The sequence below is a fragment of the Erpetoichthys calabaricus genome, chromosome 11 (genome assembly GCF_900747795.2).
Source record: "Erpetoichthys calabaricus chromosome 11, fErpCal1.3, whole genome shotgun sequence".
Classification (NCBI taxonomy): domain Eukaryota; kingdom Metazoa; phylum Chordata; class Cladistia; order Polypteriformes; family Polypteridae; genus Erpetoichthys; species Erpetoichthys calabaricus.
This window is the reverse complement of record NC_041404.2, coordinates 57865030-57890935: the sequence shown is the minus strand read 5'-3', so window position 1 is coordinate 57890935 and position 25906 is coordinate 57865030. Positions and strand designations below refer to the sequence as shown.

The 25906-nt window shown below is 43.5% G+C and overlaps 1 protein-coding gene across 1 annotated transcript in view; it reads left to right on the top strand.

Moving 5' to 3' along the window:
* adamts2a (ADAM metallopeptidase with thrombospondin type 1 motif, 2a) overlaps positions 1-25906 on the top strand; it is a 590393-nt gene that overhangs the window by 28532 nt on the left and 535955 nt on the right. Inside the window, exon 2 of the mRNA XM_051934206.1 lies at positions 1635-1999. Within this exon, the coding sequence (XP_051790166.1) occupies positions 1635-1999 (365 nt within the window). The remainder of the gene's footprint in view (positions 1-1634; positions 2000-25906) is intronic.

Here is a 25906-nt window from a genome sequence, read left to right as displayed (position 1 = left end):
ACAATTACAATAAAAAAGCCACAAAGTCCAAGGAACTCTTTGTAGACCTGGTGGGTCAGAGATGAGGGCAAGGGGGAATCAAACGTTTTCTTTCAGTGCTTCCAGGGGCACAATAATTTTGAAATGGAAGAAGTTTAGAAACACCAGGACTCCTCTTCTTAGAGCTGGCTATCTGGCCATACTGAGTAACCAGACAAAAAGAGTCTTAATCCAAGTGGGGACCAATAAACCCAACGATCACCCAATGCTCATTCTAACAAAGCTTCAGAAGTCCTCTGCTGAGATGGGAGAACCTGCTGGAAGGATGATCAGCTCAGTGGTTCTCAGTTCAATCAGGTATTTATGGTGGTTGTTGGAGTTTGCCAAATGGCATTTAAAGGACCCAGATTGCATGAGGATGGAGATTCACCAATCTGATGAGACAAACATTGAACTCTTTGGGCAGAACTTCAGCCAGTGTGTCTGGTGAAGACCAGGCGGTGCTCATCATCTGCCTAATACCATCACAGTGGTACCATCATGGTGGTGGCAGCATGGTGTTATGGGAGTGCAGGGACTGCGAGATGGGGAAAGATGAATGAAGCCAAATGCTGAAGGACTTTGAAGAGAACCTGCTCCAGAGCACACCCCTCAGACTGGGACAAAGGTTCACCTTTCAGCATGACAATGACCTGGAGTGGATTTTGGACGAGTCTCTGAGTGTTCTGGAGTGGCCCAACAGACTATGTGTGGTGTAAAGAGAAAGCCAGACAATGGGGCACCTTGCAGCCAACCCCCTTTTAACTGAAAAAATGATTTTAAAGAAAACGCAGAAGACGTCTACAGTGTTGTTCAGGTCGACGGCCCAAGACGGTGGCTCTTCTGCTTTATGAGGCATTCTGGGGCAGAACGAGGTGGGTCTAGAAGTGACATCAAAAGTGGAAACGTTTGTGCAGCGGGAGGATAAAAGAAATCGTTATTACATTGCGTCACCTCCTGTCTCGGTGGAGAATTACTGTCATCCAAGCCGTTAAACTGTCCCCCTTGCACAGGCGTGTGACAGTGAAGATGGCAGTTTACAGACACTTCCCATGCAGTGTAATGTGGCTTGAGAGGACCTGCCAGGAGGAACAGGATCAAATGCCCAAGTGTAGGTGTGTCAAGTTTCTAGAGACTTACCCAAGAAAGAAAAAAGCTGGAATTGTTAAGGGGCTTCAACCAAGTATGGAATGAAGGGTCCAGGAATGAGAGATTTCAGTTTTTGATTTATTGTCATTTTGTCATTCCGGGCTTTTTTGAGTGTAGGCTGGTGGGCAAAAAATGGCCTGTGTATCCATTTAACATTAAATCAACGACACAATGATGGGAGAAGACAGCGAAGGGGTCTGAATACTCTGTGATTTCATTGTACATGGGGGAGGAAATTGGAATATCCTAAAAACACACTTGGGGAGAACATGCCAACTCCATGTTGACTGCGCTCTGTGAGACGCTCGTGCCACTTATTGTGTTTTCATGCCACTATGCTACACTCAGGCATATTAAGCAGAAACCTATTTGTGTGGAAGTGGATCTTGGCACGGCTGTAAATGCACCATTGCTGGTGACAACGTTTGAAGTGACTGATGTCATGTGGTCATTTTCTCTCTTTTCAGATTCTCTGAGGGACATCATACAAGAGTATGGAGTTGTCAGTCCGGTCAGAACCGACTCGGAGGGCAGATTTGTGTCCCACTCAGTGTCTGCAGCTCCTGCCGAGAGACGCAGTCGTAGGGACACAGAAGGTTCTCATGCCAGCCATGACAATGAAAGAATGTTCTTCAATGTGACGGTGTTTGGCAAAGAATTTCACCTGAGGCTGCGATTAAACTCTCGCTTGGTGGCACCTGGAGCTAAGATGGAGTGGCAGGAGGATTCTAATGTGACACACTCAGAGCCCTTGGTTGGAGACTGCCTTTATGTTGGAGATATCACAGATGTGCAGGGAGCCTCCGTTGCTTTAAGCAACTGCGATGGTCTGGTAAGTCCCTTTTCAAATCAGTACCGCCGCTCATTGCTTCCGTTGAAGATGCTTGAACAGTATTGTAAATGTCAAAGCCATGCAACTATCACCGTTGCTGGAATATTGTTTACCAGCTTTCATCATGTCATCGGTCAATTTATGTCCATTTCGTATTGGGAAGGCTTCACTCTCAGCTATCTGTATTTCTCTCTTTGGTGAATACTTTACACAGTAAGAATATAAGGAACATGAAGTTTCAGATGACAATATGGTCACCTTGAAGCTGCTGAAGTCACCAGTAAGGTGCAATCAGATGAAGGTGTGTAGGCCTCAGTGAGGTTGAGGTTCTGGTGAACTTGTAAATTCTAGTATCTGTGCTGAGACACTGCAGAATATTAAGAGATACCAGATCTGTTGATGGAGCTTAAAGTAGGTTCACCACAGATGGTTTCCCACCATGGCGACCAATGAGTTCCTGTACGCTGTAGGCCCTGGACCACTTGTGACCCCTGGCTGCTTTTGTGTGTTGTGTTCCCACTGCACTACAATGGGACATGTAACTTTTATTCAAAATATGTGATATGCAAAGAAGATTTTGAGAGTTCATGGAGAATCCCCCCAACAAAACTTATGGCTTCATTGAGATGCAGTGTTTGGCATATTGCACCAGGGGGGCGGCTAGAAAGAGTAATGCGGCGCTCAATCTTCACCGACAACTCTCCAAAGTCCAAACTACTAACAGATTTGTAAGATGGCACCAGTGCTTGTGGTCAGAAGATCAGCACTGTAGAATATTATGGGATAGATGATCTGCTGGAGGAGCTCAAAGTAGGGTCACAATAGGTAAATACCCACCGCAGAAACCAATGAGTTCTTTTATAGCGTAGGCCCTGGCTGCTTTTGTGATTTGCATTCCCAACCCACAACAACAGGACATGTAACTTCCATGCAAATTGTGTGAAGTGTAAAGAAAAAGAGTTTGGGAGTTCACAGACACCCCTCACAACCACTTCAAGCCTCAATGTGATGCGGTGGGAGGTGGTTCATCTTCACTGGTACATCTTCACTGATAATTCTCCAAAGTCCAAACTACTAACAGATTTGTAAGATGGCACCAATGTTTGTGGTCAGACGATCAGCAATATAGAATATTATGGGATAGATGATCTGCTGGAGGAGCTCAAAGTAGGGTCACAACAGGTAAATTCCCACCGCAGGAACCAATGAGTTCTTTAATAGCGTAGGCCCTGGACGCTTTTGTGAGTTGCATTCCCAACAGACAAAAGGTCATGTAATCCTCATGCAAAATTATGTGATGTGCAAAGAAGAGTTTGATAGTTAATGGAGAACCACCCCAACACCACTTATGGCTTCATTGAGATGCAGTGTTTGGCATAGTGCACCAGGGGGTGCGGCTAGGCAGAGTAATGTGAATCTCCATCTTCACCGACAAATCTCCAAAGTCCAAACTACTAACAGATTTGTAAGATGGCACCAGTGCTTGTGGTCAGACGATCAGCACTGCAGAATATTATGGGATAGATAATCTGTTGGAGGAGCTTAATGTAGGTTCTCAATAGGTAAATTCCCATTGCAGGAACCAATGAGTTCTTTTACAATGTGGGCCCTGGTACACTTATGGTCTGTGGCCAGTTTTGTGTGTTGCGTTCCCACCACCCAACAGGATATGTGACCCTTATGCAAAATATGTTATGTGCAAAGAAGAGTTTAGGAGTTCAATGGGCGGGGGGCACCCCCCACCAACACCACCACCTAAGGCTTTGATGCGATGCGGTGTATGGCATGGTGCACCAGGGAGGTGGTTCATCTTCACCTCAGCATCTTCACTGATAATTCTCCATAGTCCAAACTACTAACAGGTTTGTAAGATGGCACCAGTACTTCTTGTCAGACGATCAGCACTACAGAATATTATGGGATAGATGATCTGCTGGAGGAGCTTAAAGTAAGTTCTCAATAGGTAAATTCCCACTGCAGGAACCAATGAGTTCTTTTAATTTGTAGTCCCTGTGCCACCTATGGCCCTTTCCACTTTTGTGTGTTGCATTCCCACCACTCAACAGGATATGTGATCCTTATGCAAAATATGTGATGTGCAAAGAAGAGTTTAGTAGTTCTGTAGGGGTTGGGGATGGGCGGCGGGCCCAACCACTACCTATAGCTTTGATGTGATGTGGTGTATAGCATGGTGCACCAGGGAGGTGGTTCATCATCACTTCTCCATCTTCACTGATAATTCAAGGTTCAAACTACTAACAGATTTGTAAGATGGCACCTGTGCTTGTGGTCATATGATCAGCACTGCAAAATATTATGGGATAGTAGATTGGTTGGTGGAGCTTAAAGCAGGTTCATGATAGACGCTTTCCCACTGCTGGAACCTGTATGAGTTCCTGTACAATTTAGGCCCCGGACCCTTTGTGACCCATGGCCACTTTAGTGTGTTGCATTCCCACCAAACAACAACAGGACATTTAACTTCCATGCAAAATGTGTGATGTGCAAAGAAAAAGAGTTTGGGAGTTCACAGACCCCCCTCACCACCACTTAAAGCCTCAATGTGATGCGGTGGGAGGTGGTTTATCTTCACTACTCCATCTTCTCTGATAATTCTCCAAAGTCCAAACTACTAACAGATTTGTAAAATGGCACCAATGCTTGTGGTCAACCGATCAGCACTCCAAAACATTATGGAATAGATGACCTGCTTGAGGAGCTTAAAGTAGGTTCACGACAGGTAAATTCCCACCACAGAAACCAATGAGTTCTTTTACAATGTAGGCCCCTGGTCACTTTTGTGTACTGCACTCCTGCCACCCAACAGGATATATGACCTTTATATAAAATTTATAATGTGCAAAGAAGAATTGGGGAGTTCACTTAACCCCCCTCCCTCACCACCGCTTATGGCTTCAGTGTGATGTGGTGTATGTGCATGGTGCACCAGTGAGGCCGCTATGAAGCGTAATGTGGCACCGTGCCTTCACTGATAACTGTACAAAGTCCAGGCTTATAACAGATTTGTAAAATGGGACCAGTGCTTGTGGTTAACCGACCAGTACTGCAGGATATTATGGGATAGTAGATCTGTTAGCGGAACTTAAAGTAGGTTACCCATAGATGCTTTCCCACCGCAGTAACTAATAAGTTCCTGTTCAATGTAGGCCCTGGTACACTTATGGCCCCTGGCTGCTATCGTGAGTTGCGTTCCAACCACACCACAACGGGACATGCAATCCTTATGCAAAATTATGTGATGTGCAAACAAGTTTGAGAGTTCAAGGGGGGTGGCACCACCCCACCACCACCACTACCTATGGCTTTGATGCGATGAGGTGTATGGCATGGTGCACCAGGGAGGAGGCTATGAAGAGTGACGTGGTGCTCATTCTTCACTGATAACTCTACAAAGTCCAAACTACTCACAGATTTGTAAGATAGCACCAGTGCTTATGGCCAACCAATCAGCACAACTCATCGCCTGAGCCCCTCCCACAATACTTCCTGTTTGGACGAACCGTACATACACTGGATTATGAGCTAAAAGAAAGTTCCAGAAACTACATATGGCATGAATTCCTGGAGTGGAAATGCTAACCAAAGTTCATGAGTTTCTAAAAGTTTTACTGGTTCCTGTTAAAAGTCCATGTGGTGGGAAAGCACCTAATATATTTTACAATTAGGGAAAGTAAATCGAGTCTGGTTCTATCTTTCAAGCATCAGTGGACCTTATGTGGTGTTTGGAGGCATATTGAAAATGACCAGGTGCAAAGTATGTGACTATTATCTAGAGATTGACCTGAAAAAGAAGCTCAGAAAGGTCCATGGCTACCTTGGTTTCAGCTCAGAAGCAAATCAAGTGACGGTGTTACTGCATGACAGCAGGGATTACTGGCAACCACCATTTTTTTTTTTGGAGCATCTACTGGACTGGCAAGGTGACTAGAGGTTACAGTAATTGAGCTTGGCGTGAGGTGCTCAAGGCTGTACTTGTGGGAAATGGGGGAAGGCGTTTCCCATGAGATTAAATAGAAAATAAAAAAACCCGTGTGTGTGCCTTGAACTTGTGTCCCATGCTTGTCCTTGTCGGGTTAGGGCGGTGGTGCCAGCCTGGTGTCCTTTGTAACTTTAATGATTTCTGGATCTTTTGAACCTGTGCTGTGTTTTTGACATCATTTTGGATTCCGTGTTGAGACTATGTTTGTCTTCTCAGGCCCTTTATGTTTCTAGTTGGAGTTTTGACCCCACTAAAGCTAGTGGGCAATTTTAGAAGTATTTATGAGACTCATGTGTTTTTGGGACTGCAAGTTCACGACAGAATGAACTTTGAGAGACCATCCGGATCTATGGGGCGAAGGGCAGTTCCTGGCGGTGATTGTCATGTGGCCTCACCCACAAAGCACATGGAACATAGCCAAAGCATCAATACACAGGCGCTCCAGGAGGCGCTCTCTTGGGATACTTTTAGCCACAAGATCATTCCTCCATGGTGTGCTAAGAAGCACCTCTGGGGGTCTTTTCTGCCTGCCGCTATCATGCAATCCAATGCTTCCTCACAACATCCTCACGTTCATTTGAAATTTCTGCACAATATAAATTTATCGATTGATTGGCTGTATTATTTGTCCTGGGAGTCTGTATTCTTGGGGTTTTTTTATGTTTCTGTTGCTGTATGCATCTGAATTTCCCTTTGGGATTAACAACGTTTATTGAATCAAAGTATCGTAGACAGCCGTATTTATGATTGCCAGCATAATTTTGTCAGGTTCAGTCGTTCGTTTGTAGAACCTTAACAATCTAATTTACGTTATTTTTTGATTTAAGCTTATTATGCTTTGTAGCTGCGTTTGTGGGTTAGTTTAGTAACTCTGATCTGATTTGGGGGTCTGGTGACAAAAGTTAAGTCTCTCCAATCTTTTTTTTTTTTTTTTTTACATTTTTAAATCAAAGTGTAATTACCTGCTGAAGTAACGATCAGTTTGTAGATTTAGTGTGTGAAAGGCGCTATATAGGCGCCTGACCTGACACAGACTGACAACAGAGGCACAGGTTTTTTTCCGCTGGTGGGGGGGGGAGGGGGGTCACATCTTCCCTGTGTCCCTCAGCTACAGCACAGTCCCACAAACCACTACACAAAACAAATCAAAAATATTCTTCATTCTCCATTCCCCTCCCAGGCAGCTTCATCCTCCTCCTCCCGACTCTGGCACCTCGAGTAGTGGCTGCAGGCTCTTCTTATAGCCCACCAGGAAGTGCTTCAGGTGATAATTAACCAAATTCAGGCTGCACTTCCGGGGTGTGGCTGCATTCCAGCCCACATAGGCTCGTTAAGCCGTGCAGCTCCTCCCGGTGGTGGCCACGGAGCCCAACAGGGCCGAGCCCTGAAGTCCTACGCCTGTGGCCCCGATGTAACCCAGGAGGGCTGCCACCATGCATTCCAGGGGGACGTAGTGTGCATCCCAATTCTGCTCCCCAATATCCAGTGTCAAAGGGGTGTCCCGGCCGGGTCCCATGCCACAAGTAGCTGTAGTGCCCACTTCCTTTAGACAGCACTGTCTGCAGACAATTATGTGAGAAGTGACACTCAGTGTATTTTTCCACAATGTCACGTATTATCTCATTTAATCTACTAAAGCTTCAAAATAGGTTACATCTTTTTAACCTGAATTCTAACATTACACTAAATTTTCCCAAACCTCTGTCATACAGCCCCTCCTCAGCCCAGACCCGTCGGATCGGGCGTTCCTAACCGAGAGGTCGTGAATCCGAGAAAGAGCATCGGCGTTGACGTGAAGAGAGCCCCGACGATGAATGAGTGAAAACTTGTACGGCTGGAGGTCAAGAAACAATCTGAGAAAGGCTTGGACCTGCCGCTTGGTTTGCGGACGGGGCCATTTCAAAATGGCATCTACTTTGGAGCACTGTGGCTTCACGGTATCCCGACCCACCAGGTAGCCTAAATACTTGGCTTCGCTCGACCCAAAGAAACATTTCTTGGGCTCGACTAAGGGACGGTTTTGCTTCCCCAGGTTGCGAGGCCGTCCCCTGCGCCTCAATGAGGTTTATTAATCCTTTCATATTCTGAAAGTCTTTACCCCAGACCGGCTGGGCGAAACCATAGGGTAGTGCTTTTAGGAGCAGGTAGCAAGCCACCTGCTCCACCATTTGCTAGGGCTTGTTTTCAGCTGGCCGTAACCAGTGCCCTAACGCAGCCCACAATGACCAGGCTTGTTTGTGGGTTGGCCGCTCTGGGTCCATGTTCTATTCACCTGCCAGTCTGGGGCACCCCTAGGTGGCACTCGGGGGTTCTGCCTTCACAGGGAGACAGGCACTCTCCCCCAGGAGAGCATAATAAGCCCCCTTCGCCTCCTCCTTCCGAAGCAGCCCCAGTCTGTGTGCCCCTCCTGTACGCTCCCTGGCTTGCCCAGGATGTCCACTTAAGCGTACCAGGAGCAGAGCCTGCACCGGGTCCTTCCGAATCCTGGGACACCCTCCCCGCCTGAAAACTCAGCCCTGGTACACTCCCACCTGGGTATGATGCAAGTCTTGTCCCCTTTTCTTCTGGGACCATTCTATCCTGCCGACTACGCCAGTGTCACAAACTTCAGTCAGAGACATAGAAAGTTTTATACTGCACTGCTGTGCACCAAACCGAGTCCAAAACAGAACTGAGGGAATAGGGAAAGGGTGGAAGCTTTTAAAGGGGAAGACAGGAAGTGAGGTAAAAGGTGTCGGGCTCAAGAGGGTCTTCAATCATAGGCTCGAGCCTGGACGTGACATCACAGAGGCCGGAGCCAGCAAGGTCTTTTTCGATAGGCTTGGTCCCGGAAGTGACGTCAAGGTGGAATCTCCCGTGACTGATCTGCAGGAAAGGGAGAAAAAGAGTCCGTGGACTCTGCCACATCCTGGCCTGAATCGGAATTGCCCTTACTCAAGCCCTTTAGCTGCCTCCCATGCGCACGTGTGTGACAACCAACATCTAGTTGTCAGTATAAAATACTTATACAGTGGTGCTTTGGTTTGCGAGCGTGATTCGTTCCGGAAGCATGCTTGTAATCCAAAGAACTCGTATATCAAAGTGAATTTCCCCTTAAGAAATAATGGAAACTCAGATGATTTGTTCCACAAACCAAAATATTCATATAAAAATGATTAATACAAAATATAAAGTAAAAATACATCAAACAGATTAACCTGCACTTTACCTTTGAAAAGAATGGTGGCTGGTGTGAGGGAGACGAGAGAGAGAAGAGGAAGAGGAGGGTTATTGTGTAGGACGACTTTCACTCTAAGTAACGGAATCGTTTTCTTTTTTTGCGACTTTAACAAGGAACCCACCTAATGACAGTCGCTTTTGCCTCCTTTTGAGGATTTTGCGGAAATGTGACATTGCATTGTCGTTAAACAGATCTATCGCTCGCACACAAAATAAAAAATGCTTTACACGCACACACACATGCTCACAATGCCGTGTAGTGAACAGTATACGTGCGTATGGATGTTGACTATGCGAGTGAGGCTTGCCGACTGAGACCGAGCACGGGAGTGTGATATAGCGGGTCCACAGCTCCCATCAGGAAGGCCAGTTTTAAATAAATACCGTATTTACTCGTGTACCACGCGCCCTCGTGTAAGACGTGCACCCTAATTTTTACAAAGAAAATCGCGGAAAAATTTGCCCTGTGTATGACGCGCGTTGTGATTGTATAAGAAGCGTTTATGGCACGTTTTCCGAGAAATGCACTTCTGTTTTTGTTGCATGACGAAAGAGCGAGTGAGAGAAAGAAAGAAAGAGAGCGCGAGCAAATGAGCGAGAAAGAGAGAGAGAGAGCACACGCGCAAGCAATCTAGAGAGAGAGAGAGAGTGAGTGAATGAGCGAGAGAGAGAGAGAGAGCGCTAGCGAATGAGAGAGAGAGAGAGAGCGCTAGCGAATGAGCGATAGAGAGAGAGAGAGAGAGCGTGTGCACGAGCGAACCCAAGCAGAACAAGTAAACATTAGAGAAAAAAATTTCCTCGTGTATGACGCGCACCTGATTTTGTAATGATAATTTTCGGGAAAAAATGTGCGCATGGCACACGCGTAAATACGGTAATCGCCGCATAGCAGCCATGGTAACATATTATAAAAGAAGATACGCTACTGTGGCTGTTCGTTTGTCTGTCCAGGATTTTAAATCACCTGTTGCTTGCAAACCGTTTCACCTATTGACTTGAAATTTGGTACACATATACTACGTGACGTCTACTATCCGCTTTCGGGGTGATGATTTTTATTACTCTTTTGAATTTTATTTTATTGTAGAATCAACTCTCGGCAGCGCGCAGCAGGGCAGCCGTGCGGCGTTCTCATTCCCTACCACCTTGGAGGTCACTTCCCCTACCTCATCATATCTTTAATCATTCTTGAGGCAGATTGAAGACTTAAATGCCAGCTTAAGTTTAAAATTAAGAAAAACATACTAAGTTATTGCAACACAAAAACTAACTTAATCAGTTTTTACGTGAGAAGATGCCAACGAAATAAGAGAAGAAGCGGGCCGCTAGAGTGGAGAAAAGAAGAGCAGCTCAGGAAACAGCAAGCGCATCAACCTCTGAGCCAACGAATGATAAATGTACAGAGAAAGAAAGAGGATGAAAACTAGGAATGCTCAAGTCAAGTGTGTTCACTGCACGTTATCATGCAGTACGCCCGTTACTGGTATTCAATGTAATGCATATTCTCTCATTTAGTATTATTAATTTTATTTAAATTTATACATCATCAGATTTTTTAGTGTCAGCAGCACTATGTTACGGATGTTCTATGACAGTGTGGTTGCCGGTGGCTTTTTCTTCGCTGTGGCATGCTGGGGGAGCAGCATGAAAGTGGCAGACATCAGGAGACTAAACCAACTAATTCAGAAGGCTTCCTCTGTGGTAGGAGAGAAAGTGGACAGCTTGGAAACTGTGGTAGATCAGAGAATGTCGTCTAGACTTTGGTCTATTATCCATCTATCCATTATTCAACCCGCTACTGTATATCCTAACTACAGGGTCACGGGGGTCTGCTGGAGTCAATCCCAGCCAACACAGGGCGCAAGGCAGGAAACAAACCCCGGGCAGGGCGCCAGCCCACCGCAGATGGTCTATTATTGAAGATGCAAATCACCCACTTCATAGTGTTGTGGTTGGACAGAGGAGCGTCTTCAGCAGTAGACTGACTAGCATCAAGTGCTCCGCTGAACGTCACAGGAAATCTTTCCTCCCCACAGCCATCAGACTCTAGAACTCCTGTTCCGGTCACTCACCCACACTTTAAGCCATTACCCTTTTTTCTTTATTGGATATCCAGGTGCATTTTTCAAGTACTTGAAATGTGCAACATACTATCTGTTCTTGTGCAATAAATTGTCTGCTCTTCACATGAGAATAACCTTATTTGTTCTGAAAATGTGCAATATTAACTTAAAGTGCAACACTCTGCACTCTAGTTTGATACTTACATTTATTATACTTTATTATATTTACATGATTACTTTATACTTGCTCTTAGTGTAACATGTCCCTTGTCTGAAATTATAAGTGATTTCCTTCGGGATCAATAAAGTTTTCTGATTCTTATCAGTTTAACAATAATGTGTAAACGCTGAACATGCCATGTCATGGGAACATTAAGCTGCTACATCCCCGTCGTAAAAAAAAAAAAAATCTTTTTTTCTCATTTCCGCCATTATCATAATTAAATGTAGCTCAATGCAGTTTTACCTAGAGCAATTGCAACAAATATTATATAATGCTGACACTTTTTATATGTTTTTAGGGGACTATAACTCTTTTTACTTTGCCCGTAATCGAGGTAATGCGTATTGTGATGGACGGCAGGCGTTTCAGCCTGGCCGGGACGTCCCTCAACAGAGAAAAGGAAGAAAAGCAGCCTTTTCAGGGCACTACATCCCCCGGGACACTAGATGGCAGCTCACCTGGACAGAAATGGTTCCCCGGATTCCCTCAGGGCAACATGGGACATGGAGTCCGTTTATTCAGCCCTGTTGGATGCCGTGGGTGCCGCCATGGGGAGCTCACCAAGAACCTGGGGACTATTCCTGTTACACTAACCTGGAAGTACTTCGGAGTCACGAGGACGGAAGCCCGCAGTACTTCCAGGATACTTGATGGAGGATGTGGCGTTTGACCCGGAGAAGAATTACTTCCGGGTCATGGATTATAAAAGGACTCTGGGAATACCAGCAAGCTGAGCCGGAGTTGGATGGGAGTGTGACGGAGCTGCTGGGTGTGGCGGATTGATTTGTGTTATTAGTTATTGTGATTATTGATTATTATTGGAAGAATTGTGGAGTGTGTGGTGCTTTGGGCACTTTATTGAAGAAAAATATTAAATAAATAAAAATAATATTGGTGCTTTTAACGTGTGTCCTGGACGTCTGTCTGGTGGGTTCAACGGGGCAACAGCGACCCCTAACGTCCACAGTATGTAATCATGAAAAAATTCCACCACCGTTTTTCGAAAATATCATTGTAACATAAAGTTTAATTATAAATAGAGAGGAATGATTGGGAATCAAGATTATCAGTTAGTTAGGATGAGAAACAAAGACACATGATATGTGAGAAATATTGCACAACTGGAAGTGGTTTTGATGACCTTTTCTGCATTAAGTGGAGGAGTTTAAGTACCTCGGGGTCTTCTTCACGAATGAAGGGTAAAGGGATGGTGAGATCGATGGAGGGAATGGGGCGACAAGCGCAATTATAGGGTCCGTAGTGGTGAAGAAGGAGCTGAGCCAGTAAGCAAAGCTCTTGATTTAGTCGTCAGTTTATGTCCCTACCCTCACCTATGGTCATGAGCTTTGGGATGAGATTGTGGGTACAAGCAGCCGAAATGAGCTTTCTCTACTCCGCTCCATTAGAGATTGGGTGAGAAGTGCAGACATCCAGGAGTGGCTCAGAGTAGAGTCGCTGACCCTCTGTATCGAGAGGGGACAATTGAGGTGGTATCTGACATGGAGGACTCCTAGAAGCATCCCTGTGGGGGTTTTGTGGGCCTGACCAGCTGGGAAGAGACCCTGGCAGGATTACATCTCCCAGGTGGACTTGTAACACCTTGGCTGGTAAGAGTGTGGCTGGGGAAAGAGACGTTTGGGCCTCACTGCTAAGACGATTGGCCCCTGCAACTCAGACCTGGTCACCTGCTTTATTTCAAATATAAGGAATCCTGTCTGTGTGTAAACACGATAACTCGAAAATGCTTTGCTCTCGGTCAATGAGATTTTGTACACCTGCTTTATATCAAAAATAAGTGGCGGAAAATGAATGAATGGATTTTCCAAGGGGATTGATCAAGCAGCATTATAATTTATAGTACAATAAATGGCCCCCCTGGCCACATCGCCACATGTGCATATTGCACTCCTCGTAATAAACTCTGCATTACCGTATATTTTACAATCTCATAAAACTGGAGCCTTTAAGAAAAACAAAAAAAAAACCCACAAAAGAGAAAAGCATTAGCTGTTCTTGACTCTGCTCAGTAGCTCCCTGAAAAGGCAAACAGGTCTGAGAAATTATTACCCAATTCACTAACACTCCAGCACGGCACACAGGGGAAATTCAACGTAGCTTCTGGGAAATTGGCGCACGGGGTGTTGTTAGGCTGAACGGATACGAGACAAAGACTACAAAAATCCCCTCCGGCAGTCAGCGTCGACAAATTATGTGTGTTGTTAAAAATTCCCCTGGTCATCCAGAGCACAGTTTACCGATGACATCGTATGGAAATGGGAGAGGAAGATGGAAGAATGGAGAGGGGCCTTGGAAGTTAGATAAATAGGAAGACGACAGAATATCTGTGGTCTCATGATGGTCAGGATTCAGAAGTGAGCCTGCAGGGACAGCCATTGGAAAGAGTGGAGAAGTGGAAATATCTCAGATCAGTGGTAGGCCAAGATGGAGAATTAGATGAACTCATACAGTCAGTCTGGATGGAACAATTGGAAGAAGGTATCATGAGTGTTGTGTGATTGAATAATTAAGGTGAAGGTTAAAGGTCAGGCTTTTAAAGGGCTTTGGGAGATGGAGGGATGAAGATAAATAGAAAGAAGAAGACAGAATATCTGAGGTTTACTGATGATCAGGATTCAGAAGTGAGCCTGCAGGGGGAGCCATTGAAAAGAGTGGAGAAGTGGAAAAATCTCGGATCAGTGGTAGGCCAAGATGGACAGTTAGATGCCGAGATGACCCATGGAGTGCAGTGTGGATGGAACAATTGGAAGAAGGTATCAGGAGTGTCATGTGATCGAATAATTAAGGCGAAGGTTAAAGGTCAGGCTTTTAAAAGGCTTTGGAAGATGGAGGGTTGAAGATAAATAGGAAGAAGAAGACAGAATATCTGAGGTTTACTGATGATCAGGATTCAGAAGTGAGCCTGCACGGGGAGCCATTGAAAAGAGTGAAGAAGTTGAAATATCTCAGATCAGTGGTAGGCCAAGATGGAGAATTAGATGAACTCATACAGTCAGTCTGGATGGAACAATTGGAAGAAGGTATCATGAGTGTTGTGTGATCGAATAATTAAGGTGAAGGTTAAAGGTCAGGCTTTTTCCACATTTTGTTATGTTACAGCCTTATTCCAAAATGGATTACATTCATTTTATTCCTCAGAATTCTACACACAACACCCCATAATGATAACATGAAAAAAGTTTACTTGATATTTTTGCAAATTTATTAAAAATAAAAAAATTGAGAAAGCACATGTCCATAAGTATTCACAGCCTTTGCCATGAAGCTCAAAATTGAGCTCAGGTGCATCCTGTTTCCCCTGATCATCCTTGAGATGTTTCTGCAGCTTCATTGGAGTCCATCTGTGGTAAATTCAGTTGACTGGACATGATTTGGAAAGGCATACACCTGTCTATAGAAGGTCCCACAGTTGACAGTTCATGTCAGAGCACAAACCAAGCATGAAGTCAAAGGAATTGTCTGTAGACCTCCGAGACAGGATTGTCTTGAGGCACAAATCTGGGGAAGGTTACAGAAAAATTTCTGCTGCTTTGAAGGTCCCAATGAGCACAGTGGCCTCCATCATCCGTAAGTGGAAGAAGTTCGAAACCACCAGGACTCTTCCTAGAGCTGGCCGGCCATCTAAACTGAGCGATCGGGTGAGAAGGACCTTAGTCAGGGAGGTGACCAAGAACCCGATGGTCACTCTGTCAGAGCTCCTCTGTGGAGAAAGGAGAACGTTCCAGAAGGACAACCATCTCTGCAGCAATCCACCAATCAGGCCTGTATGGTAGAGTGGCCAGACGGAAGCCACTCCTTAGTAAAATGCACATGGCAGCCCGCCTGGAGTTTGCCAAAAGGCACCTGAAGGACTCTCAGACCATGACAAAGAAAATTCTCTGGTCTGATGAGTCAAAGATTGAACTCTTTGGTGTGAATGCCAGGCGTCACGTTTGGAGGAAACCAGGCACCGCTCATCACCAGGCCAATACCATCCCTACAGTGAAGCATGGTGGTGGCAGCATCATGCTGTGGGGATGTTTTTCAGCGGATGCACTGTAAATAGGAAGAATACAACAGAATATCTGAGGTTTACCGATGATCAGGATTCAGAAGTGAGCCTGCAGGGGGAGCCATTGAAAAGAGTGAAGAAGTTGAAATATCTCAGATCAGTGGTAGGCCAAGATGGAGAATTAGATGAACCCATAGAGTCAGTCTGGATGGAACAATTGGAAGAAGGTATCAGGAGTGTCGTGTGATCGAATAATTAAGGTGAAGGTTAAGACCAGCAATGATGTGTGGAGCTGAGACACGGGTAGTAAAGGGGAGCACAGCAGGAGAAGAAGTTGAATGTGGCGGAAATGTGAAGGTGGAGGTGGATGTGTGGAGTTACAACAAAGGACAGAATAAGAAATGAGACCATCAGAGGTACAACAAAAGTGGGAGACATATCTAAGAAAGGACAGGAAAGGAGGTTGAGGTAGTATGAGCTTGTCATGAAAATTATAGTGGGATAAAGCTGATGTCACACACCATGAGAGAAGCATTAGGGAAGAGACCACCATAGGTGAGGAGCAGTTGGGTTTTACGCCAGGGTTGAGGAACGACTGATGGAGCCTTTGCATTCAAACAGCTAATAGAGAAGCATCAAGGAAAACAGGAAGGTTTGCATATGGTGGTCATTGATTTGGAGAAGGTGCCACGTCAAGAGGTCTGGAGGTACATGAGAGAGAAAGGAGGACCATAGAGGAGTGTGAGGCTGGTCCAGGATATGTGTAATGGAGTGAGGACTCAGTTTGGGGTGACAGACAAGATCCCAGTTAGAGCAGATCTACACCAGGGGGTCTGCTTGAAGTCCTCACCTGTTTGTTCTGCTTATGGACGTGTTAACTTATGGGATAAAAGACCAGTCCCCCGGCGCAGGCTTTGTGCTGAGGACATTGTGTTGTGAAGTGCCAAAAAAAAAAAGAGGAAGTGGGGAGAAAGTTGAAAGAAGAGAGAAGGGCTTTGGAAGATAGAGGGCTGAAGATTAAAAGGAAGAATACAACGGAATATCTGAGGCTTACTGATGATCAGGATTCAGAAGTGAGCCTGCAGGTAGAACTACTGAGAAGAGTGAAGAAGTTGAAATATCTCAGATCAGTGGTAGGCCAAGAGCCCATAGAGTCAGTTTGGATGGAACAATTGGAAGAAGGTATCAGGAGTGTCGTGTGATTGAAGAATTAAGGTGAAGGTTAAAGGTCAGGTTAGTAAGACCAGCAATGATGTTTGGAGTCGAGATACGGGCAGTAAAGGGGATCACAGCAGGAGAAGAAGTTGGATGTGGCCTTAATGAGAATGTGGAGGTGGATGTTTGGAGTTGCAACAATGAGACCGTCAGAGGGCCAACAAAAGTGGGAGAGATATCTAAGAAAGTCCAGGAAAGAAGGGTGAAGTGGTACGGACATGTGATGAGGAGAAACATTGATGATTTGGGCCAAAGAGTAGTGGACATGGGGGGAGAGAGACTGGGGGTGGTGGGGGGCAAATGAGAGGTGGATGGAAACAGTTAAAGAAGATCTGAAGGAAAAGGGGGCTGATTGGGGAGGAGGTGCAGGGCTGAGCTGTTTGGAGGAGGCTGATCAGGCACATCGACCACACATAGAACTGGGAAAAGATGAAGAGGAAGAAGAAGAAGATGTCCAAAGCACATTTTCCACTGTTGACTGCTAGTAGTGCACCACACATGAGCAATATGCGGACTTTAAACTAGTACTTGAATGGATGTCCACCTGCTGTGTTCAGGGCAGTAGTTACCAGGGTTGTCACGACAGCAAAATTTCAAGCTTTGATATGAAAGTAAGAAATTGGAAACCTGATACAGAATATTATGTAACTCAATAAAAATGTATTTAAATAATGTGCACTTCTCTATGCATTCTAACGTTTCCATTGGTCTATCTATCTATCTATCTATCTATCTATCTATCTATCTATCTATCTATCTATCTATCTATCTATCTATCTATCTATCTATCTGTCTGTCTGTCTGTCTGTCTGTCTGTCTGTCTGTCTGTCTGTCTATTATATAGTGCCTTTCACATCTATCTATCTATCTATCTATCTATCTATCTATCTATCTATCTATCTATCTATCTATCTATCTATCTATCTATCTATCTATCTATCTATCTATCTATCTATCTATCTATCTATCTATCTATCTTATATAGTGCCGTTCTTATCTATCTATCTATCTATCTATCTATCTATCTATCTATCTATCTATCTATCTATCTATCTATCTATCTATCTATCTATCTATCTATCTATCTATCTATCTATCTATCGATCTTGGATTGTCCATGGTTGCTGCTATTTTGTGGCAGGAGCATCAAGCATTGCCTAACTAACGTTTCCAGAGTTTTGCAGGGAGCGTGTGATGCATGTTGTCACCTGTGTGACCTATAAGTTCTGGCACTTGTGACTGTGTTTCGTTGGTTAGTAGCGCTCGATACTTCACAATGTAACCCTGACCCTACAGGCCCCCCCAAGCGTCTTTGATGATGTGTCAATGCTTTTCTGGAGATCCCTCACAACACTCCCCGGATTGTCAGTTGTGTGTCATTGCTTCATGGCACTCTGAGCTTCACGCGTTACTTCACAAGCCCCTGAGCTCTCACAGAGTAAGTCCATGTTGAATCTGCACCTATCTATTCACGTTCAGTTTGTGGCGTATGCGTATTTTCTCTCTCTCTTGATTCCAAATAAAGTTTTATAAACGGGAACCCTGGTGTGGAATTTTCCACTTGTGACACATCAGCGCTGAAAAAATCACAGATTTTGAAGCATTTTAGCTTCTGGAATTTCAGCTTAGGTATACTCAACCTGATGTAATAATCATAACAATAATAATATTAGAACACTTTCACTTATTGCACATTTGTGTTGCTGTGTCAAGCAGTGTCAGTAATGTAGCTGGATCAGATCAGATTGCTTAAAGTGATGCTTCTGAAAATAATGTAAAAGATGTTTTTGCAGCTACTTAATTTTCTTAAACGACTCTTTATTATGTGAATGAAACAACTGCAACATTTTTGAGACGCTGCAAAATTACACATACCACATCAAAGATGGGAAAAGAGCCAAAAACACAGACAAATCCCTTTGGCTTCTTTCCACTGTGAGTGCTAAAGGAATTAATGACGGCACAAGTAAAGAGCGATCTTGTCATGTAAGCAGTGACTTTGAATGGCTCTGTAAAGATATCATGAACATGGAGATGCAGTCAAGTGTGTTACGTTGTTTTCAACTCTCTTAAATTTATTTGTACATAGTATGCTTCCTTATTATAGGTTTATGGGGGCAGTTACTGTGCTACCCATCTAAGATGGATTGAAATCTAAATAACCAAAGCAGACCTCAGTGTTAACATTTGCAGTGTACCATGCAATGCACAAGCCTCTGTGCTATTTGGAATGGGATTTGTAAAAGCACTGTTAATGTATGTGATGCTCCATCTGTTGGAATGAGAAATGCAATGCATTTTTTTTACTACAAATCTGTTGGAATGACAAGTAAAATGCATATGACTCTGTTATGTGACATTTGGTGTGGAATTTCTAAAAGCAGTGTTAATGTTTGTGATGTGCCACGTGGTACACTGCAGACATTTGATGTAATAAAATGTATTGCATTTGTCATTCCAATAGATTTGTAGTAAAAATATGCATTGCATTTCTCATTCAACAGATGGAGCATCACATACATTAACAATTCTTTTACAAATTACAAATATTAGCACTTATTTTACACGTTCAGTACCAAATGGCACATAACAGAGACATTTGCATTGCATTTGTCAATCCAACAGGTGGTGAATCACCGACATTTGTAGAAATGAAATGCATTGCATTTGTCATTCCAAAAGATGGCAAATCACAAATATTAGCACTGATTTTACAAATTCAGTACCAAATGGCACATAACAGAGACATTTGTGTTTCATTTCTCATTCCAACAGATGGCTCATCACAGACATTTGTTGTAATAAAATGCATTGCATTTGTCATTCCAACAGATGGTGCATCACAAACAATGACAGTGCTTTTACACATCCCATACCAAATATCATATAACATAGTAATAAGCTTTGAATTATAATATGTCGTTCCAAGACATGCATGTGACACACATTTGTTGTATAAAATGGGTTGCATTTGCCATTCCAACAGACGGCGCTTCAAAAACATTAACACAGCTTTTATGAAACTCATACCAAATGGCATTAAACAGAGTCATATGCATTGCATTCGTCATTGCAACAGATGGCTCATATCAAACATTTGTAGTAATGCATTTCATTTGTTATTTTAACAGATACTGAAGTTCATTTGTTGACCACAAAGGTTTGTGGTGCATTTGTCATTCCAATAAATGGTGCATCACAAATATTAACATTGCTTTTATGAATCCCATTTTCAATGGCATATAGCAGAGACATATGTATTACATTCATCATTCCAACAGATGGCACATCACAGATGTTAAGACTGTTTTTATGAATCCCATACTCAATGGCATATAGCAGAGACATATGCATTGCATTCATCATTCCAACAGATGACACATCACAAATAGTAACACTGCTTTTATGAATCCCATACCAAATGGCATATAACAAAGATTTATCAAAGCAAACTTTATTGTCATCTCAACCATATACAAGTATACAGATAGACGAAATTGCGAAGCTCAGGGTCCACAGTGTAACAGCATGAAGTGCAAATAAAAATAAAATTAAAAATAGAATTAAAATTTAAATTTAAAATTAAAATTAAAACACAAACAAGACAAGACATTGTGCAAAGACAAGACAAATACAATATATGTATTGCATTTCTCATTCCAACAGATGGCACACACAAATATTTGTGGTAATAAAATTAATTGCATTTATCATTCCAACAGACGGCACAATGTCATCTGTTATGAATCCTATACCACATAGCATATAACATCATAACATATAACATTAATGCTGAGGTGTATGTTGATTTTTTGTTAGATTTCAGCCTGTCCTTAGGCAGGTAGCACAGCTAGTACTGTCATAGAGGGACTGAACATCATGCCAGTCCTTTAAATATATTTAGAATCCTTTGTCCCCTAGCACCTTGAAATTTCCTCCCATTGCCTGTCTTCCATTTTGACCCAGCGCCCACTGATGCCCACCTTTCTGGCCCTGGTTTCGGTTATGCAGTGCTTTAAAACTATGCAGTTATTCGTCTCGGTATATAGTATATAACAGCTAGTGGAATTTTTAACATTAATCCAAAACAAAGTGACAATTAAAATAAAGATGTCCTTGTCATTGTCACTTGTACATGCAGTGGTTAATGTCATTGGAGCCTAAAATTCTTTTAATGGCAGCCGCCTGATTGGCCCCAGTTTCTGCATACCCGCTGCCCAAAAGTGAATTAGACCTAATGAATTAAATCATTGGTCGTGGCACCTGGGGTTTGCTTGCAATGTTGCCAGAAAAATGGCACCGCACACTTTTCATATATAATATGTGATATAATTACCTACTAGTGAGTAAAATTGACAAGTGCAGTTCTAATTTTTTGTGCAAGCTGCTTTTATTAAGAGGACTCTGTGGTTGTTATTGCTGATGAGGCGGCCGCAGTACACGCGTACATTAAATTAATTACAGGGTGTCAAAATAAAAAGCAGCAAGGTGGTAGGCTCGACACTCTCCAGAGGGCTTATGGGTAGACGGCTATGGAAACTTTTCGTTAAAAATCCAAGGACACCGAGTCGTGCATAAAGTTAAGCACTCTGCAGCTCATCAAGGCTTTTTTTGAAAGTTATGACCTTGCAGCGGTAGCATCTGATCTGTTAAAAAAAGGCATGACTGGCATCATCTGGGTTTTATTTTGTATTCCTTCACCGCATTTCCATTCATTTTGGTTTCATAAAGGTGTCAGTTTTATTATTGTTTGAATGCTGTCTTGAGAAAAGTAGCTTGTTTTACCGGCATGTAAATCTGCCTCCTTGTGTAAGCAACGTCTCTGAAAGACATGAACAGATTTTGATTGATCTTTAAGCTCTGAATTGGAGAACAGGTGTCGTGTTTTAACTTATTATTGGGTTGACGTCTTTATCCAAGGTAACTTACAACATCTGAGATACAACTGGATGTATATCTGTTTTTTGTTTTTTTGTTCATTTGGATCACATGTAGATGAAGTGAGTTGCACTTGGTCACGCAGTATCGGGTGTGGGGGGGGGGGGGGAATTGGATTCCCACAACCCTCAGGGGGTACACACTGCCTGTACCGCAATGTTAGTCGTGTTTCTGCCATGACAATTGTGCTGGGGCCATAGTGGAATGGAGTTTCTGTAGAGAGGATTCAGAAAGTCTTCAGAACCCGTTCACTTTCTGCACCCTTTATTGATAAACTTGCCATCGGTGTCTTTCAGTCTACACTCGATAGCTTATAATGGCAATGTGAAAAACATGTTTTCAGAAATTGCTTTGCAAATTTATTGAAGTCCAAAAACTGAATTCCCTCCTTCAGACCCTAATTTAGTACTTTGTCAGCAGTTCCAGCTTTGAGTCGTCGTGGGTAGGTCTCTACAAGCCTTGGTGCTATTTGGAATGGGCAGACATTTGATGTAATAAAATGTATTGCATTTGTCATTCCAATAGATGGAGCATCACATACATTAGCAATTCTTTTACAAATCACAAATATTAGCACAGATTTTACAAATTCAGTACCAAATGGCACATAACAGAGACATTTGCGTTTCATTTGTTATTCCAACAGATGGCTCATCATATGCATTAACAATTCTTTTACATATCACAAATATTAGCGCTGGTTTTACAAATTCAGTACCAAATGGCACATAACAGAGATATTTGTGTTTAATTTGCCATTCCAACAGATGGCTCATCACATGCATTAACAATTCTTTTACAAATCACAAATATTAGCACTGATTTTACAAGTTCAGTACCAAATGGCACATAACAGAGACATTTGCATTGCATTTGTCAATCCAATAGACGGCAAATCACAAATATTAGCACTGATTTTACAAATTCAGTACCAAATGGCACATAACAGAGATATTTGTGTTTAATTTGCCATTCCAACAGATGGCTCATCACATGCATTAACAATTCTTTTACAAATCACAAATATTAGCACTGATTTTACAAGTTCAGTACCAAATGGTACATAACAGAGACATTTGCATTGCATTTGTCAATCCAATAGACGGCAAATCACAAATATTAGCGCTGATTTTACAAATTCAGTACCAAATGGCACATAACAGAGACCAAGTCAGTGAATCTTTTTCCCCAAAGTCTAAGCAAGCTGAAAGAGACAGGGAGAGCCGTACAGAGTTGTGCGCCAACATTCTGCAAACCATTCATTGAGATGCCATCGCCATGTGACATCATCGACTAGGCACATTTCTATTTGAACGGTGGCTGCGTAAATAAGCAAAACTTTTTCTATTGGGCTGAAACCAACCCTTGTGAACTTCATCAGAGACCCCCGCACTGTGAGCACACGTGTTACACTTTGGGGTGCCTTTGCAGAATTTGGCATTGTTGGCCCTTACTTTTTTGAGGGGGGGGGGGGTGGGGGGGGGTTGAAATGTTAAAGAACTTTTTGTGGCTCCCAACTGGAAGAAATGGATGTGGTGGATGCCTGGTTACAACAGGATGGAGCAACAGCTGATATGGCCTGCGTGGAGATCCATGCAAGTTTTGCAGGAGATGTTTCTAGGGAATGTGGTGGGTTGGCACCCTGCTCAGGATTGGTTCCTGCCTTGTGCCCTGTGTTGGCTGGGATTGGCTCCGGCAGACCCCCGTGACCCTGTGTTTGGATTCAGCGGGTTAGATAATGGATGGATGGATGGATGTTTCCAGGGAAGCTGATCTCCCTGAGCAGCGATGTCGGGTGGGTGGGTGGCCTTCATGTTTGCCTGATTTCGCTCCAGGTGGGGCTCTGTTGAGTCGCAGGTATACACACCAACCTCAAAACCTTGAAGCCCTCAAGGACTCTATTTGCCACGAAATCGCCGCTATTCCCCTTGAACGAGTCACGTGAGCCTTCAGAAATCGAAAGAGTGTATCGCTAATGATGACCACCACCTTGAAGACATCATTTTTAAAACACTGTGAAAAAAATGTACTGTATATACTCGAATATAAGCAGAGTTTTTTAGCATCCAAAATGTGCTGAAAAACGTCACCCTCGGCTTATATTCGAGTCAGGTCCCGCTGCCCCCACCAACCCGACAGAAAGCTGGAGTGTACAGTACACACACACATGCGCGCGCGTGTGTGAGTGAGAGAGAGGCACATGCACACACACACACACACACACACACACACACACACACACGAGAGAGAGTGAGCGAGCGAGCGAGAGAGATACCATATTGTTTTTGTTGACGCTCTTCTCCACTTAGAGAGCTAGTTTACTGTTTTTCTTTGAAATAAATACTCAAAAACATTTAACCTATTGATGCCTCAATTAATGTATGGTAATTTAATTGGTATTTATTTTGATTATTGAAACTCACCAGTAGCTGCTGCATTTCCCACCCTAGGCTTATACTCGAGTCAATAAGTTTTTCCAGTTTTTCCAGGTAAAATTAGGTACCTTGGCTTATATTCGGGTCGGCTTATACTTGAATATATATGGTAATTTGTATACCCCTTCTTTTATCTTAATCCATCCATCCATCCATTTTCCAACCCGCTGAATCCGAACACAGGGTCACGGTGGTCTGCTGGAGCCAATCCCAGCCAACACAGGGCACAAGGCAGAGAACCAATCCCGGACAGGGTGCCAACCCACCGCAGGACACACACAAACACACCCACACACCAAGCACACAGTAGGGCCAATTTAGAATCGCTAATCCACCTAACCTGCATGTCTTTGGACTGTGGGAGGAAACCCATGCAGACATGGGGAGAACATGCAAACTCCACGCAGGGAGGACCCGGGAAGCAAACTCCTTACTGTGAGGCAGCAGGGCTACCACTGCACCACTGTGCCGCCCCTTTTATCTTAATGAAATGTATTTTATCTTGTAGCATTTTTGAAGAATAAACATTTGAAATGTGGTACTTCTTTTTGGCTCACCCAGAATATATATATATATATATTGTAACAAAAGGCGCTATATAGGCGCCTGACCTGACACAGACTCACACCGGAGGCACTTGTAAAGAACTTTTATTTTTCTTTGCCTGTGGGGCACGTCTTCCCCGTGATCCCCACAGGTACAACACACTCCCCAGTACACCAAAACACCCTCTTCTATGGCACCACCACTCCTTCTCTAAGCTTTTTCCTCCTCCTCCGGACTCTGACCATTGAGTGGTAACTGATGGCCCCTTTTACAGTCCGACCGGAAGTTCTCCAGGTGGTTGACTGCCGAGTTCCAGCTGCACTTCTGGGTGTAGCGAATACGCTGCCCATATGGGCTCAGGAGTCCCAGCTGCAGCACCCCCTGGTGGCGCCTGTGGAACCCAACAGGGCTGCACCCAGCTCCAATTCCCATGGAGCCCCGCGGGAGTCTGAGGCACCGCTCCAACCCAGAGGGGCGGCCATCTAGTGTACAGGGGGTGGTATTGCACAGTCCATGACAGCTCTCCTGAACATGTAATGAAGGGGCGTCCCGGCCATCCGCCACAATATATATATACAGGGGGTCCTCGGGTTACGACACAGTTCTGTTCCTACAACAGTGATGTAACCCGAATTTTGGTGTAAGTCGAAGCACACCCTAGCCTAAGTCTCCTACCTATCCCAGCATATTTGCCTAATCATAATCTAGAACATAAAAACACAACTAAGCCACATAAAAAGGAAAAGGACATAAATATACTGTACTGTACACTGTACTGTAGTAACAGAAAAAATGAGTATAAAAACAAATCCTTACCTTTATTCTCACATCTCAGTTTTTAAAGGTTTTTATGGGAGTGAGCATTGTAAACTCGAAATGTCGTATGTTGAGACGTTGTAACCCGAGGACCCCCTGTATTAGCGCTGATTTTACAAATTCAGTACCAAATGGTACATAACAGAGACTTTTGTGTTTCTTTTGTCATTTCAACAGATGGCTCATCACATACATTAACATTCTTTTACAAATCACAAATATTAGCGCAAATTTTACAAATTCAGTACCAAATGGCACATAACAGAGTCACTTACCTATCTTAACACATTTGCAAAATCATAATCTAGAACATAAAAACACAACTAAGTCACAGAAAAAGGAAAGGACATAAATTTACTGTACTGTGCACTGTACTGTAGTAACAGAAAAAATGAGTGTAAAAAAAAATCCTTACCTTTTATTCCTTCTCACGTCTCAATTTT